At 35.9% G+C, this 13,211-nt stretch overlaps 1 protein-coding gene and 2 non-coding genes across 7 annotated transcripts in view; all 3 read right to left on the bottom strand.

Annotated features, from left to right (window-relative positions):
* Positions 1-13,211, bottom strand: part of LOC108976441 — an 89,766-nt gene that overhangs the window by 8,587 nt on the left and 67,968 nt on the right. For 4 of the 5 annotated variants that reach the window (XM_018945573.1, XM_018945548.1, XM_018945559.1 and 1 more), the window contains 6 exons: positions 3,329-3,818; positions 3,053-3,263; positions 2,157-2,989; positions 1,876-2,077; positions 1,539-1,812; positions 600-1,475 (listed from right to left, as the gene is read on the bottom strand). In XM_018945573.1, coding sequence (XP_018801118.1) covers positions 600-1,475; positions 1,539-1,812; positions 1,876-2,077; positions 2,157-2,989; positions 3,053-3,263; positions 3,329-3,818 — 2,886 coding nt within the window. Of the gene's footprint in view, positions 1-599; positions 1,476-1,538; positions 1,813-1,875; positions 2,078-2,156; positions 2,990-3,052; positions 3,264-3,328; positions 3,819-7,650; positions 7,958-13,211 lie in introns of those variants that run through there. The other variant, XM_018945580.1, reaches the window with a different exon arrangement.
* Trnai-uau lies at positions 10,859-10,961 on the bottom strand. Its single transcript has 2 exons — positions 10,924-10,961; positions 10,859-10,894 (listed from the first exon to the last, which is right to left on the bottom strand). It is a non-coding gene; the product is annotated as a tRNA-Ile (tRNA).
* Positions 11,489-11,591, bottom strand: Trnai-uau. The gene is made up of 2 exons: positions 11,554-11,591; positions 11,489-11,524 (listed from the first exon to the last, which is right to left on the bottom strand). It is a non-coding gene; the product is annotated as a tRNA-Ile (tRNA).

Below are 13,211 nucleotides of genomic sequence, written 5' to 3'. Positions count from 1 at the left end.
TTTATGTATGTATATATAACCCTAAATCTATCTCGATTAGTTTTAGGTGATACGTACAACCGTTAGATGAACAAAACTATAATAATCTGTAGCAACTGGTTGCAAGAGTATGAAAATGAAATTAAGGCGGCTTTTCAGGAAATTCTATGAATAAAAGACTGCAAACCTCATATAGAGGACAAGGGTGATCATATTAATTTTCAAGTTAATGTGACAGACGGTCTTGGCTAAATTGACTCGGCTCTTCATATACACTCTATAAAATATCCCCCGTTTAGATCTGGGGGTTACAAATTTCGTGACAAACTTAATATATAATGTTCAGGATATAAATATTGCTGCTTGAATCCAAAGAAATCGAAAAATGTAACCGTAAATTTAAAAAAAAAAATATTCACATATCAAACTTTAAATTTTTAGGGAGGTCATGGTTATCATGGTTTTCGAACAAATCCTTGCTTATAGAAGATTTTCCCCTCTTAATATTTACTAAACTTTTTAACTAAACTCATTCAATATTTAGCTATAATCATTACAACGATTCGAGAGTTTCAAATAACTAACCAATTAAATTTAAAATTTGTTGATTTCAAACTTACCGTGCAATCGTGCTTTTGATATGTCGCCTCGGTGCACATACTATTTACAGTCGCTATGGAAATATTCTCACAAGGTGCCATATCACCGATTTTCAGCTGTACTCGCTGCAGATGATCACGTTGTCTAGACCAGCCTAGTGTATTGCAATTTGTCCAAATTTCTTCAACTCTTGGCGGCGCCGTTGATGTTTTACTATTCACACCTCCGATTGGCGTGCGACCCGATGCAATACCGACACCGCCAGTCGCAACAGGCACAGGCGCATAACGGCCAGCAGATGATGCGGCGCCACTGTAGTAATGCACTTGTGGCGCACTGTCCGGCAATGGATATTCATTGAATTGTTGCTCTACTGTTTGGGTCAGCGCTTCAGCATGCGGCATTTGTGAGGCGGCTGCTTCAGAGTGATCGAAATCATAACGTGAATATTCCTCTCTACTTTCCGAGCTGCTACTGCTGTGCGTATCAACTGGATCCCGTTCCACAGCCGGTGATACGAAGAACTTTTGTGATTCTGCCAAATGACGTTGGACAGCGCTAGGAGTGGGCGGTACCTTCGGCTGTGGACGTTTACCCTCTAAACGCTCAGCTTTGGGTACAAAAGCACGACGTTTCCCCAGCTGATCCTGTTTGCGTTGCAGTTCATCGGGTAGACATATAGGGCGTACGTGATCGGAGAAATTAGCAGGTGTCTCAAGTCGAATCAATGCCGCTGTGGAGCCCTCTACAGGGCTCTTTATCAAACCAATAATACGACGACGCTGAGTCCAAGGTGCGTTGGATGATAGACGCACGGCGCCGAATATAGCCATCCAAGTGGCGCGTGGTTGTCCTTGGAAACACGATTCGGTGGTGAGGACCCAATCACGAGATATCTTGAGTGGAATGTATATATCGATTAATAAAGGAGTAACTAAAATGTAAGACTATATACGAACCAGTGTTCCATCACACACATGTATGTCCTCGCGATAGAGCGCCACCAACCAAGGCCAATCACCAGGTGAGGACATCTTTGGTAACGACAGATATTGCTTGGGCGACAATACCGACTGCACCCCACACTGTAACTCACCACAGCCGACGTAGAGTACTTGCCGCTTCTGACAGTGAGTGCGTATAAAAGATATCTCCGGTGCGTGGGGATCCAGCACACGCACGTAATCTTCTACATGTTCAGTATCGTTGCGCACCTCAAATACTTCTACGGATCTGCGCGAATTTAAATGGAAAGTTTAAAATAAAGTTTTAAAAGCTATCACTTCTTTTGCTTACTCATAGCCGAGGGATTTGCAAAGCGATTCTGCCACAGTTTGACGTACTATTAATTTGCTATCTGCTTCCAGGCCTTCTGCACACAATTTTCCCACAACACCCTTTTCGGAAAATACCGCGAAACCTTCTGAGTGGAAGCGTGGTAAATAGGGCACCATCGGCTCGGGCTTTAAGAGATCGGCAGCTAGTGGTGCTATAGCAACTTTTAAATAAAAAACAAGCTCAAATATTCCCTGCATCACACTTCGTTCATATTTGCACTCGATTTCTTTAATACTTACGACAATCTTTTTCATCCGAACCATCTGGACAGTCGGCTTTGCCATCGCAACGCGCCTTACGTGGCACACAAGCGCGCCCTCTACCACAATATAATGAATTCGCCGTACAGAAAGTACAAGTGCGTTCATCAGAGAAATCCGGGCAGTCCACAAAACCGTCACAGAGCCGCGGACTTTGCGCATTGTTCTGTAAATCGTGTGCGCAATGTGGCTTTTGATGGCAACTCTGTATGCCCGTCGACTCCGGAAAAGTTTCACAATCGAAAAATCGCTTGAAACGTGCCGGCAAACGACTACCGCAACCCCTCATGAAAAGCTGACAATATTCGCGACACATCACGCCCGGCGTCGGTTCGAATGAGCCATGTGTATCACAAGGTGGTTGCAGTAAGCGGCAAACAAAATCGAAAGCTTCACGAAAACACTCGGCATCGACTAATTCGCGAAAAGCAATCACGTCCGCTTGTACCTCCTCAAATGAATGATGCCCCAAGAAATTTGGATATGTTGTGATATTATAGCCGATCGAGCGACAGTAGTTTAATTTGAGGGGTTCACAACGGCGCGGTGGCTTCGGCGTTGTAGTAATTATCTCGGTAGTATCATCTTCTCCACCGAGTGGTGAAGAAGACATAACAGGTTCTTCAATGAGACCGGTAACTTCTTTGATCGTTAAACTCTGTGGATCAACGGTCATATTGGCGAAATATTTGCGATTCGGATCGTTAATCTCCTCAGCGAAGAGAGCCAAGAGATCAGCAGTTGATACCAAACCGGCATAAGGATCAAATATAAGATTGAAATGTACAACAACCTCATTGATATCCTCCGTGCTGTGATTTTTTAGAAAAATTATTTATCATATTGAAATGATTATGTAAAAAAACCAAACTTACCCATCCAGCGCCAATATCTCGCTGCCTTCGTAAGCCTCACGTAAATCGGAACGTTTTACAATTAAATTAATGCGCTCGCGAAAGTCACGTGCTTTGTGATTAAATCTCAATGAATTCTGATCTGCCAACTCCATGGACCACTTATCGTTCATTACCAGAAATTTACCGCGGAAGGTTCGATCTGGCAGCGGTTCAGGGCGGAAATATGTATCTAAAATGCCATACGGTAAAGGTTGTTTAACTAAACTGAATTTGTTACCAGCTTTTGACACTTACAACCAACATAAACGAAAGCGCCGGCCACAAGGAGGGCGACTAGAAAGCCCGCTATCACAGCACAACCGCACTTCTGACTATCGCCCAGCTTGCGACGGGTGAAACGTATATCCGAATCTGTAGATAGCACTGACTCGGATTTTCTTCGATGTCCGACGCCGTTTGTGTGTGTATGATTGTGTCCATGTCCATGTGCGGGTGGATTGGCCAACTGATGGTGACATAAGTCGGTGAGACCATTCGGCGTCGCACCATTCGCGAGAACACCATTACCATTGCTGCTGTTGTTGTTGTTATTATTGTTGCCATTGGCAATACTGTTGGTGCTGTTGCTGCTGTTGTTGTTGTTACTGTTGTTGTGGCTATGATTGTGATGCGGTTTGTGGTGGCGCGCACAACGCGCATTGTGATAAACTTTCTGCGGCTGCGCTTGCGCATTTAAGCCATTTCCGGTTGAATCGCGATGACCACTAGGATTGCTCTGAACGCCCTGAAAATGCGAAAATAACGGATTAGGAATGATTTTACCTAAGTACAATTTGCTGATACTTGCAACGTGTTCATCAATCATCAGGGATTTAAATTAAAAGGTTTAATATAAGATAAATCTATATCTAAGATATATATCTATATAAGTATATGTACATATATGATGTATGTATGTTTGTTTATGTACTAGCATAGTGTTAATTTAATTCTTTATTCGCCTCCACTTGAATACTTGTAAGCATTTTGTAAGCACCCATTCACTTTCAATGACAAAAGCACCTGCTGTGCGGAATGTTGCCGCTGGGTACTAAGCAATACTGGGCATTCGTAATACGAGTAAGACACTGCAAAAACAAAAATACTTCATCGACTGTAAGAATTTTTGTATCGGCAACCAGAAACGCGTTCTTGGCTCAAGGCTGACTACTTTGGCAGCATCAACAATTCAGTTTAATACAAATCGTTGTCCAAGTATTTTTAATAACCTGTCTGCATACACCATAAAATATAATTAAGTTAGGTGAATATATGCATTTATATTATATATATGTATATAAATTGTTCACTTCAATAGTTAAATTTGTTCGGACAAGACGATTAAATTAATACCGTTATAATTCTGCTAGTATTAAAGTCAAATTCAAAAACTATTTGCATCGCTTCAAAGATCACGACATCTACTTAAAGAAGGTAATTAAATTTCAATAGAATGAGTTCTTTGACATACTTGCTTAACACACTTAGGAGCTCGTAAAAAATATTTGTTTTTGGATTAATCATACGAGCAGTAAATAAAGTCTTATAGACCCCTTTTACCCAGTGTTTTTATAGCACTACATATAAATCAAACGAGTTTGATGAAATACTGTTGGGGTGATTCGGTATAGCAATCTGTTGGAAAATATTTGAAATTTTACGTACATGGAATGTATTTTTTTATAGTCAGAGGAAGCTTAAGCTACTCCCAACTCATTTCTCTTACACGGAACCACCGGATTAAGTATTACTCCATAGGAGAGAGAAATACTCATCTATCTCACGGACTGACCGACGCCTAATGTACTATATACACTCGTGGCCAAGCAAACCTTACCACCATACTTTCTTAAATTTTTTTCGGACTTTTTCGTTCGATCGGGTTTTTCGTCAATTTTGTTTTTGTTTTTTTCTTTTTAGTAAGCATGATAATATCTAATATAATTACATATAGTTTTGAATTTATTATGTTTAATTAGTAAAACACAAATTAACTTTTCTGTGCTTTACAAAAGCGGCCGATTTTATTGTTTTTAAAGTGATACACCTACTTCGTGTTTCGATTAAAAAAAATAAAATAAAATATTAATTTCAATTAAAATTGAAAAATAAAAAAATAAAAATATAATCTTTTCATCGCATGCCAGTCTCTTACATTTCGAGCTCATTTTGTAAGGCTCACTATCTTTCAATTGATTTATCTACGTACAGCGGAATGTGTTTTGTTGCTAATTTTTAATATTTTTGATTAATAACATGTCATTAACTTGTTTCTAAATAAAAAGTTTCTATACCGCAAAAAGTAATTCTGAATGATAAGGTTTGCGTGTCCATTAAAAAAGTTGGAAAGCTGGAGCTTCGATAAAAGTTTTCCATTTGCCAGAGGACTGATACATATGTGCTGTCAAATTTTCCACCGAAAACTACCGCCAATTGAAATTTTTAACGTTTCTCTTACATTTGAAAAACGGGTGATCAGAGTCTTCTATGCACTCTGATAGCTTCTAAAACATCCACATCCACTCAGTATTTGGGTTAGGTGTAGATCCCCATGTTGCCTATCTATCCACAAATAGATTTTGGTTGAGGTTTGCCACCGTTGCTGCCACATTGTGATGCTTTTCGTTCTCTCCTCATTTTTACGCCTTCAGAAGGCTCTGATAGCTGGTTCAATCGCTCGCATTCGTCTCCCTTAGTGCCTGTATCCATATTGGTGCTGCATACAATATTACCAAACTCATTGCTTTTGCTATTAAAGTTCGCCGGCTGGAACGCAACCATCGGTCATCATTCTTAATAGATCAGGTGTTCCTTAAATTTTAATTTGGAATTCTATATTACTCCCAGATACTTCAGCTGCAGCTGTGAAATAATGTCCCCTATGGTGAGTGATATCTTTTCTTCCACCTTCCTTGTGCTTATGAGCAAGACTTTCATTTTCTGCTCAACCAACACTAAACTCTTGGTAGCAAACATTGACGTAGACCATTTAAACTTTCATTGAATATGTGCCGAAAATTATCCAGATGTTTAGCCACCGCTAGCACTGTATAGAATGTAGACATTGAAGGAATAATTTACCATAATAATGGGCTCTTACAGATTTTCATTGACGGTTGGTTAATTTTGGTTTGGATCAAATGAATCTGTTTTATGTCAAAATGCACCAAGTGGCCCCTTCTCCGATGGACGAATTTTCTTTTTAGATTGTACGTCTGTGTGGCTTTGATATCACGACCACTCGGAGGTTTTTGACGCTTTTAACGCACTCCTATTTCTTAACAATACAACAAGTTATTCGTCATCAGGTCCAGTAGGCTGGTACGCCACAGATCCTGGTATGTAATGGTGTTTTCACATTACTTTCGAAACCTTTTTATTGTATTCAATCAGATTTTAAAAGACAACATTGTGGGTATAATTTATTACAGCTATTATATACTCTTAATCTATATTTTCAAGTTGATCCAAGTGATAGATTCGGAGATACAGCATTTTCTTTTTTTTCCTTCGTCCAAGTTCTAAGTTAAGGTTTTAACAAAAACAAGTTCACTTTAGACCGGGCGCATCTTTCTTTCGCGGAGTCACCGGAAGTGGCGTCGCAATGGTAGTGTTTAAACTATTTTTTTCCACAAATTTTAGAATTTCTTTGTTAATAGTCAATGTTTGTAACAATAAAAATTCTATTGTAATAAAACATTTTATTTTTAATATGATAAAAATGGCTGTTTTTTACCCTTGGAAACCCATGTAACCACTTAAGTAAATTGATTAAAGACCTCTACCTTGCAAACTACTTGGGTATAGTAAATTTTCGTGGGACAATATGGGCAAATCATTAAGGTTTGCCTTTGGAATGAAAGATAACGGTTGACAAAACAAATATTATAAGATTATTTTAACTCTAGTGCACAACAAATTAAGGCTTAGAAAGCAATATGTTAAGGCATTAAAATGAACTGGTCCGTACTTTAAATGCTTTTTAACACAATTTATCGATTTATGTAATAAAAACTGAAAGCTGGCATTTTTAATGACCCTTACGAAATCTGGAAAAGTACTCAAATTATTTAAAAGTAAGTCTTAAGTTTTTATTAAGCAATCGTATGCACTCGAAATCACTTTTAATTTAGCGCTAAAATCATTGTCGTTCTATGCTGTCTTTGCCTTTTGTCATTTCCACTGCTATTGAAGTTTGTTTTAAAAGTAAAACCCTAATTGACTTTTGTGCGGAAAACTCCGATATTTTGAAGCTATGTTATGCTAAATTATGTTTTTCCAAAAGGCATTGGCCTTTGAAAGACAATATAGACATAATTGTAAATTTTCGCCATAAAAGAGTTTCTCATCTCACAATCAACTGCCATTCAAAGGAGGCAGCAGGCTTTTATGTTTTCAATGCACCTCTCAAAACAGTTTGTAGCAACATGCGATATCGCTATGTGAACTCAAATACACGTACATATTTATATTTTTATGTCGATGCACATGAATATTTGAAATATTTCTTATAACGGAAAACTCTGTTATGCCTATTGGCGAGCGTTGTAATGGCCAAAAACCAGAAATGCACTTACCCAATTAGCGCCTTTGGAGTCATGCAAACGCTGACGGCTGATGCGCATGCGTCTTCATAAAACATTATTTTGTTGTTGTAGTGATTGATGCATTCAATTTTGCCATATTTACATACATATGTACATATTTTATTATTATTTTTTATGTGTAGATATGTTATCCACCGGTGTTGTTTTGCCTTAAAGCTCATTAACGGACTCTGAGAGAGAGATAAGTTTTCACTGTTTTTTGTACAAATTGATTTCTGATACATATATTTATGAAATTTTTCTTCGCACTTATAATTAACTATAATTTAGCATTATATGCTATGGATGAGCAAGCAAAACGGCATATTTCGAAAAACAAAAACAATTTTATCAGTTATTTGGAGGCGGTTTGACACTAAAAACTCATAATCAAAAAGAACTGGAATCGATTACTTTTTTCACAGCAATAAAGTATATGTACGTACATGGTATTTGGAAATACTATACCAACTTTTCAGTTGTTGTTTCTTTGACCTTTTACAATTTGTTGGTTGTCAATCATTTAATGACGCAGCGTCTTTACAATTTTCTCGGGCGTTCGGCTTTAAATTTTCTATGAAGCTACTCAGTTCTAATTACTATTTATGAGTATTGTATGTATAAATGTACTAAATATTTTTCTATAAGTTTTTGTGTTTTTGATTGTTTACTTTAATGATTTAATGGTCATTGGCTGAAGAAATGGTTTTGATAGGAAAGTTTTTTTATTTTATCAGTATTTGTTGATATTTTTCCTCTTAGTAACTAATGCCTCTGATCTCACGGCTCTTAATTAGTGTAGATGACAATTAATTTTCTCGAAAGAAAACTTTCAAATGTGTGTATGTGTGATGTAAACATACCTTAATAAATATATTTATGATATGGCAGTATGTGTATATATTATATACACTTGAAATTCGGAAGTAGACACAGTAAGGTGTGAATAAAATGCAACACTAATATGAATCTAAAATGTTAATAGTTTTAGTTCTAAATTAAGAGCATGAAACATTTGTAGCCTATTAAAAAGAGAAAAATATAATATTAAAAATAAACATCAGAAGTAATTTTTTATAGAAGTAAGTAATTATTATACCCTGAACAGGGTATATTAAATTGGACAAATTTGTAACACCCAGAAAGAAACGTAGAAGACCCTGTAAATATTATACTTAATACTGCCATAAGTTACATAACATATATTCTCTGCGATTGGTACAAAGCCTTCAAAGAAGGTCGAGAGATTATTGAAGACATGCCTAATTTTGAACGACCTTTGATCTCCTCAACTGATAAGACAGTTAAAAAAAATTAAGAATATAGTGTTTGAAAATCGTCAGGCAACGGTAAGAGAGATGACAAGAGAACTCGACATCTCTATAAAACGCATTATTGCACGATTCGTCATAAACAGGTCTCTTTGTACATGCTTGATCGTGCGAATTCCAATTCCACATTGAGCTAAACATGCAAATAAGTAGGAATGGAGGGAAAAGGTACACAAAAAACCACAACAAAGTCGCTCAAAAATCAAAAAAAAAAAAAAAATTTATATGAATTACTTAGCTTTCATTTAGCCATTGAACAGCAGCAGCAAGCGCAGTTTTCGTTAATATTGACGACGCTGCTCGAGCCAAAGATTTTTTGAGACTCTTCAAATTCCTTTTGGGATTGATTCAAAAGATCACGATCTCCAACTCTGCCCACAAACTGTAGTCTGATAGATTCAATTCTGGACTTCTAGACCGTCAATCAGCTGCGTGATTTTTGTATGCTGAAGCAGAATATTTCTAAAAGATACAATACTTTCCACCGGAGAGCCTTAACTACTAACAACGTCTTCTAAAACTTCCTGCTTGCTGGTATAATTTTGCCCCAGTTTTAAAACCCTTTTCACTTCAATGCAACGCCTTCCCTACCCACCAAACCATTTCAGACGCTGGATAGTGATCACGTTGACCCCCTTGGGATAACATTTTTTGCGACCTAAGATGATTTTACGTGAATTTTGTCGTTGTGCTTGTTAAAGACTGATTCAGAAGAATACGCTTGCATCTGTTAAGCAATTGTTAAGGGCGTTGTCAGAAATAGTCGACATATTCATATCCCTAGGATTAATTTTCTGTTTTCTAAGGGAATTTCTATGAATACGTTTGAAAACAGTTTTTATGACTGAATTGGTTCGAACCATGCGAAGACCACCACTTTTCTTTCAATCATCAGCTTTAGACACTCCCCTAATAATCTAATAAGCAACAACTAAAGCCATTATTATTTATGAGTAGACATTGCTTATACGTAAATTAAACAAAAAACCATATTTGTGTACGATATTAGTTAACGTAAGTCGATTTAGCTATATCAGTCTTTTTTCTTCCAAGAAGCTGCTCATTTGTCCGAACTGCTGAATCGGACCACTATACGATACATAGTATGTAACATATGTGCATATGTATGTAGCCATACAAACTAGCATAGGTTATTGTCCTAGGCAACGCTGCAATCTCCGTAACATATCATTCAGATCGGACTACAATAGCATATAGCTATCATTAAACAGAGTTAATGAACTCATAACGAAAATATTTTATAATTACTATCTTAGAACGCACTTGTGAAGGGTTGTTGGTGTTGCACAAACTCTTTACCGGTAGTTTGTTGCTTGGTATACTTATGTATATACCAATATTATAAAAAATTCTAGTATAGATAAATTAATAAAATGTTTAATTCAAACGATTTGTTCACGTATTTTAGTTAAATAAAATATATAGTATATACGAAAAAATTAATAATATTATGAGATGCATATACACAAGTACATATCCTATCTAAATATGTACATACATATCTACATTTGTAAAAACATAATAAATAATAATTAAAACCTTATTATATTTTACAGCCAATTAAAATGTTTATCTAGCCATGCGATTAAAAAATACTTCAACGCATTGCTTTGTATTTGTATATTCATGTTATAAGGCGGCTTAAATTTGCCAAATTAGCGAACTATTTATGGCGCGCGTATTTAGCGCCAGCAGCTACGAAGTGGTTAAATGAAACTATTTAAAATATTACAACCAATAACAATTTGCACGCGAAACAAAAGTTCACAAGGCGAATTATGCTATTTATTTTTAAGACATAATTAAAATAGTAAAAAAAAAAAAAAAGAACTTTTGCAAAATAACGCTGCTCCAGGTGAGGCTCGAACTCACAACCCCGGCATTGCTCAACCTCAACACACAAGTTACTGATTATAAGTACCGTGCGCTAACCAATTGCGCCACTGGAGCGCTGCGNTTAAAATTTTTTCTTTTTTTCGCGGACACGTAACATTTTATATTGAAAAAAAATTACTGATAACTTCAAAATTAAATTTGACTTAAAATACTTCCTTCATTAATCAAGTTTTTAAAAATCTAAGGCCTAAAATTTTCAAAGAATTTTTTTTCACCACACACAAAAAAAATTTCGCGAAGAAAAAAAATTAAATGAAACACCCTAGTACACGTACTGTATATCAATTCTGAGACATTTACATATACTATAAATGAGCGAATAAAGGAATACTACTATTTTGACAAAATAATTTCTTGGTGGATTCTCCACAACACTGAAGTATTCAAACATAGTGGTTGTATTACATACAAACATAAATGAACATAAATTCTCCAGATATGCTTACACAAACATATTAGTTACTTTCATATTCCTTCCAAGTTACTAAACGTTTTCCTTGAAAATTTCCTTCGTAACATACTTTTAAGATGTTCAAAGAATTTTTATTGTGTAAAAATTTTTCTAAAATATTTACCAGTGCTGCTCCAGGTGAGGCTCGAACTCACAACCCCGGCATTGCTCAACCTCAACACACAAGTTACTGATTATAAGTACCGTGCGCTAACCAATTGCGCCACTGGAGCGCTGCGAGGGGGTTTGGCCAATGTCGCACTAGAACCACAGCAAGCTGATGAATCATTAACGGCATGACGAAATGTATGCGAAGATATAAACGAGCCGACACGCAGAACAATGTTCTAACAGCAAGTGCCATTGACAAGAACAAAACATGTAAACCTATTCATGCACATACACACTAAAATGGTGCAGACGATTAGCTATTCAATAAACTACTAACTTCCCCAAAGCATGAGGTAGCCATGTCTGCCTTGCAAAACGTCATCATCAGCGAAAGAATGGGTGAAATAGGAGCGGAAATAACGGACGCAAAGGAACAGAGAAAATCAGCAAATTAGGAAGGCAGAAGATATGGTAGAATCTAGTTCTATAGCAAGAATATTCTTTTGTTCTTATTCTATATATGTATGTATGTATGTATGTACATAAGATCATAAATATGTATAAATTTTGCATATACGTACATATTTTTTTGTGTGTGTAGTGAAAAAGAAGAAGAAGAATGTAAGGACGTCTAAAAATAAACTCAATGTCATATGACGTCACTGATAAGAGCGCACTTGTGTTCTTCCTGTCAGCGTTACCATAGAGCGGAAGCGAGAGGTTATCGCCCGACTGACAGTTGTACGACAAGTCGACAAGCTACTACATCTAATATAATATTTATTTTTTTTCAAAAAATTTTTTAAATTTATATTTATGTCTCTATATTTGTAGACACCTTTTTTATAAAATAATTAAATAATATGAAATTTAATAAATAAAATGTCAAAATTTTTTTCAATGACTTCTTTCATATCGTCGAGTTCTTGTGACTCCGATTTGATTTTTACTTTCTTAAGGGTTCAACAAATCTAAATTTTTATAGTCTTATTAAATTCTTTAACACCTCTAGAATATTGTTCTAAGATTTCAAGTAATAGTTGATCCGAGTAATAGTCTCGGGAATATAGCCTTGAGAACTTGTGCGCTTGAGGTTAGTTAGACTAAGAGCGCCGTCTTAAATGCATTTTTCTCGAAACTGTGTTTTTGAAGTCGGTTGGCTAGGTTTCTCGAGAACTCTCCACCGATCTTCATGAAATTTTACACGGGTTTTTGACATACAGTTTTTAAAGACTTGGACGAAGTATTTTTTTTTTTAATTTTTTTTATAAAAATGTCTGCCAAAAATCCAATTTTCAGTTTTTTCCTTATTTCTAAGTTAAGGTTTTACCTAAAACACGCTGTTTCCTATTTTTTCACTTTAGATGACCATGTAAGGGTCACTGGAAATGGCCGAGTTGAACATATTTTTTATCCAAAAATTTCAAATTTCTTTGTTAAAGTGTGTGTTTGTAGCAATAAAAAATTCGAATAAAACATTTCATTTTTTATATGAAAAAAAAAGTATTTAAAAACGGTTGCTTTTTACCTGAGGAAGGCCATGTAATCCCTTAATATATGTATAATATGTAAGGACTGAAGTGAGAATCCAATCATTACGATTACAAAAATTTCTCATTAAAAATAGATTATGGTAGGCTTAATATATTCTCTATTTAATTAGCTATTAGTTTGCTTACTAGAAAAAAAGATATTTAACATTATAGAAAAATTTGATTCAAACAATATTTTTTGGAAAAAAT

Source organism: Bactrocera latifrons, unplaced genomic scaffold (assembly GCF_001853355.1).
Source record: "Bactrocera latifrons isolate USDA-ARS-PBARC rearing strain unplaced genomic scaffold, ASM185335v1 scaffold_115, whole genome shotgun sequence".
Taxonomy (NCBI): domain Eukaryota; kingdom Metazoa; phylum Arthropoda; class Insecta; order Diptera; family Tephritidae; genus Bactrocera; species Bactrocera latifrons.
This window is presented reverse-complemented; position numbering and strand designations above follow the sequence as displayed.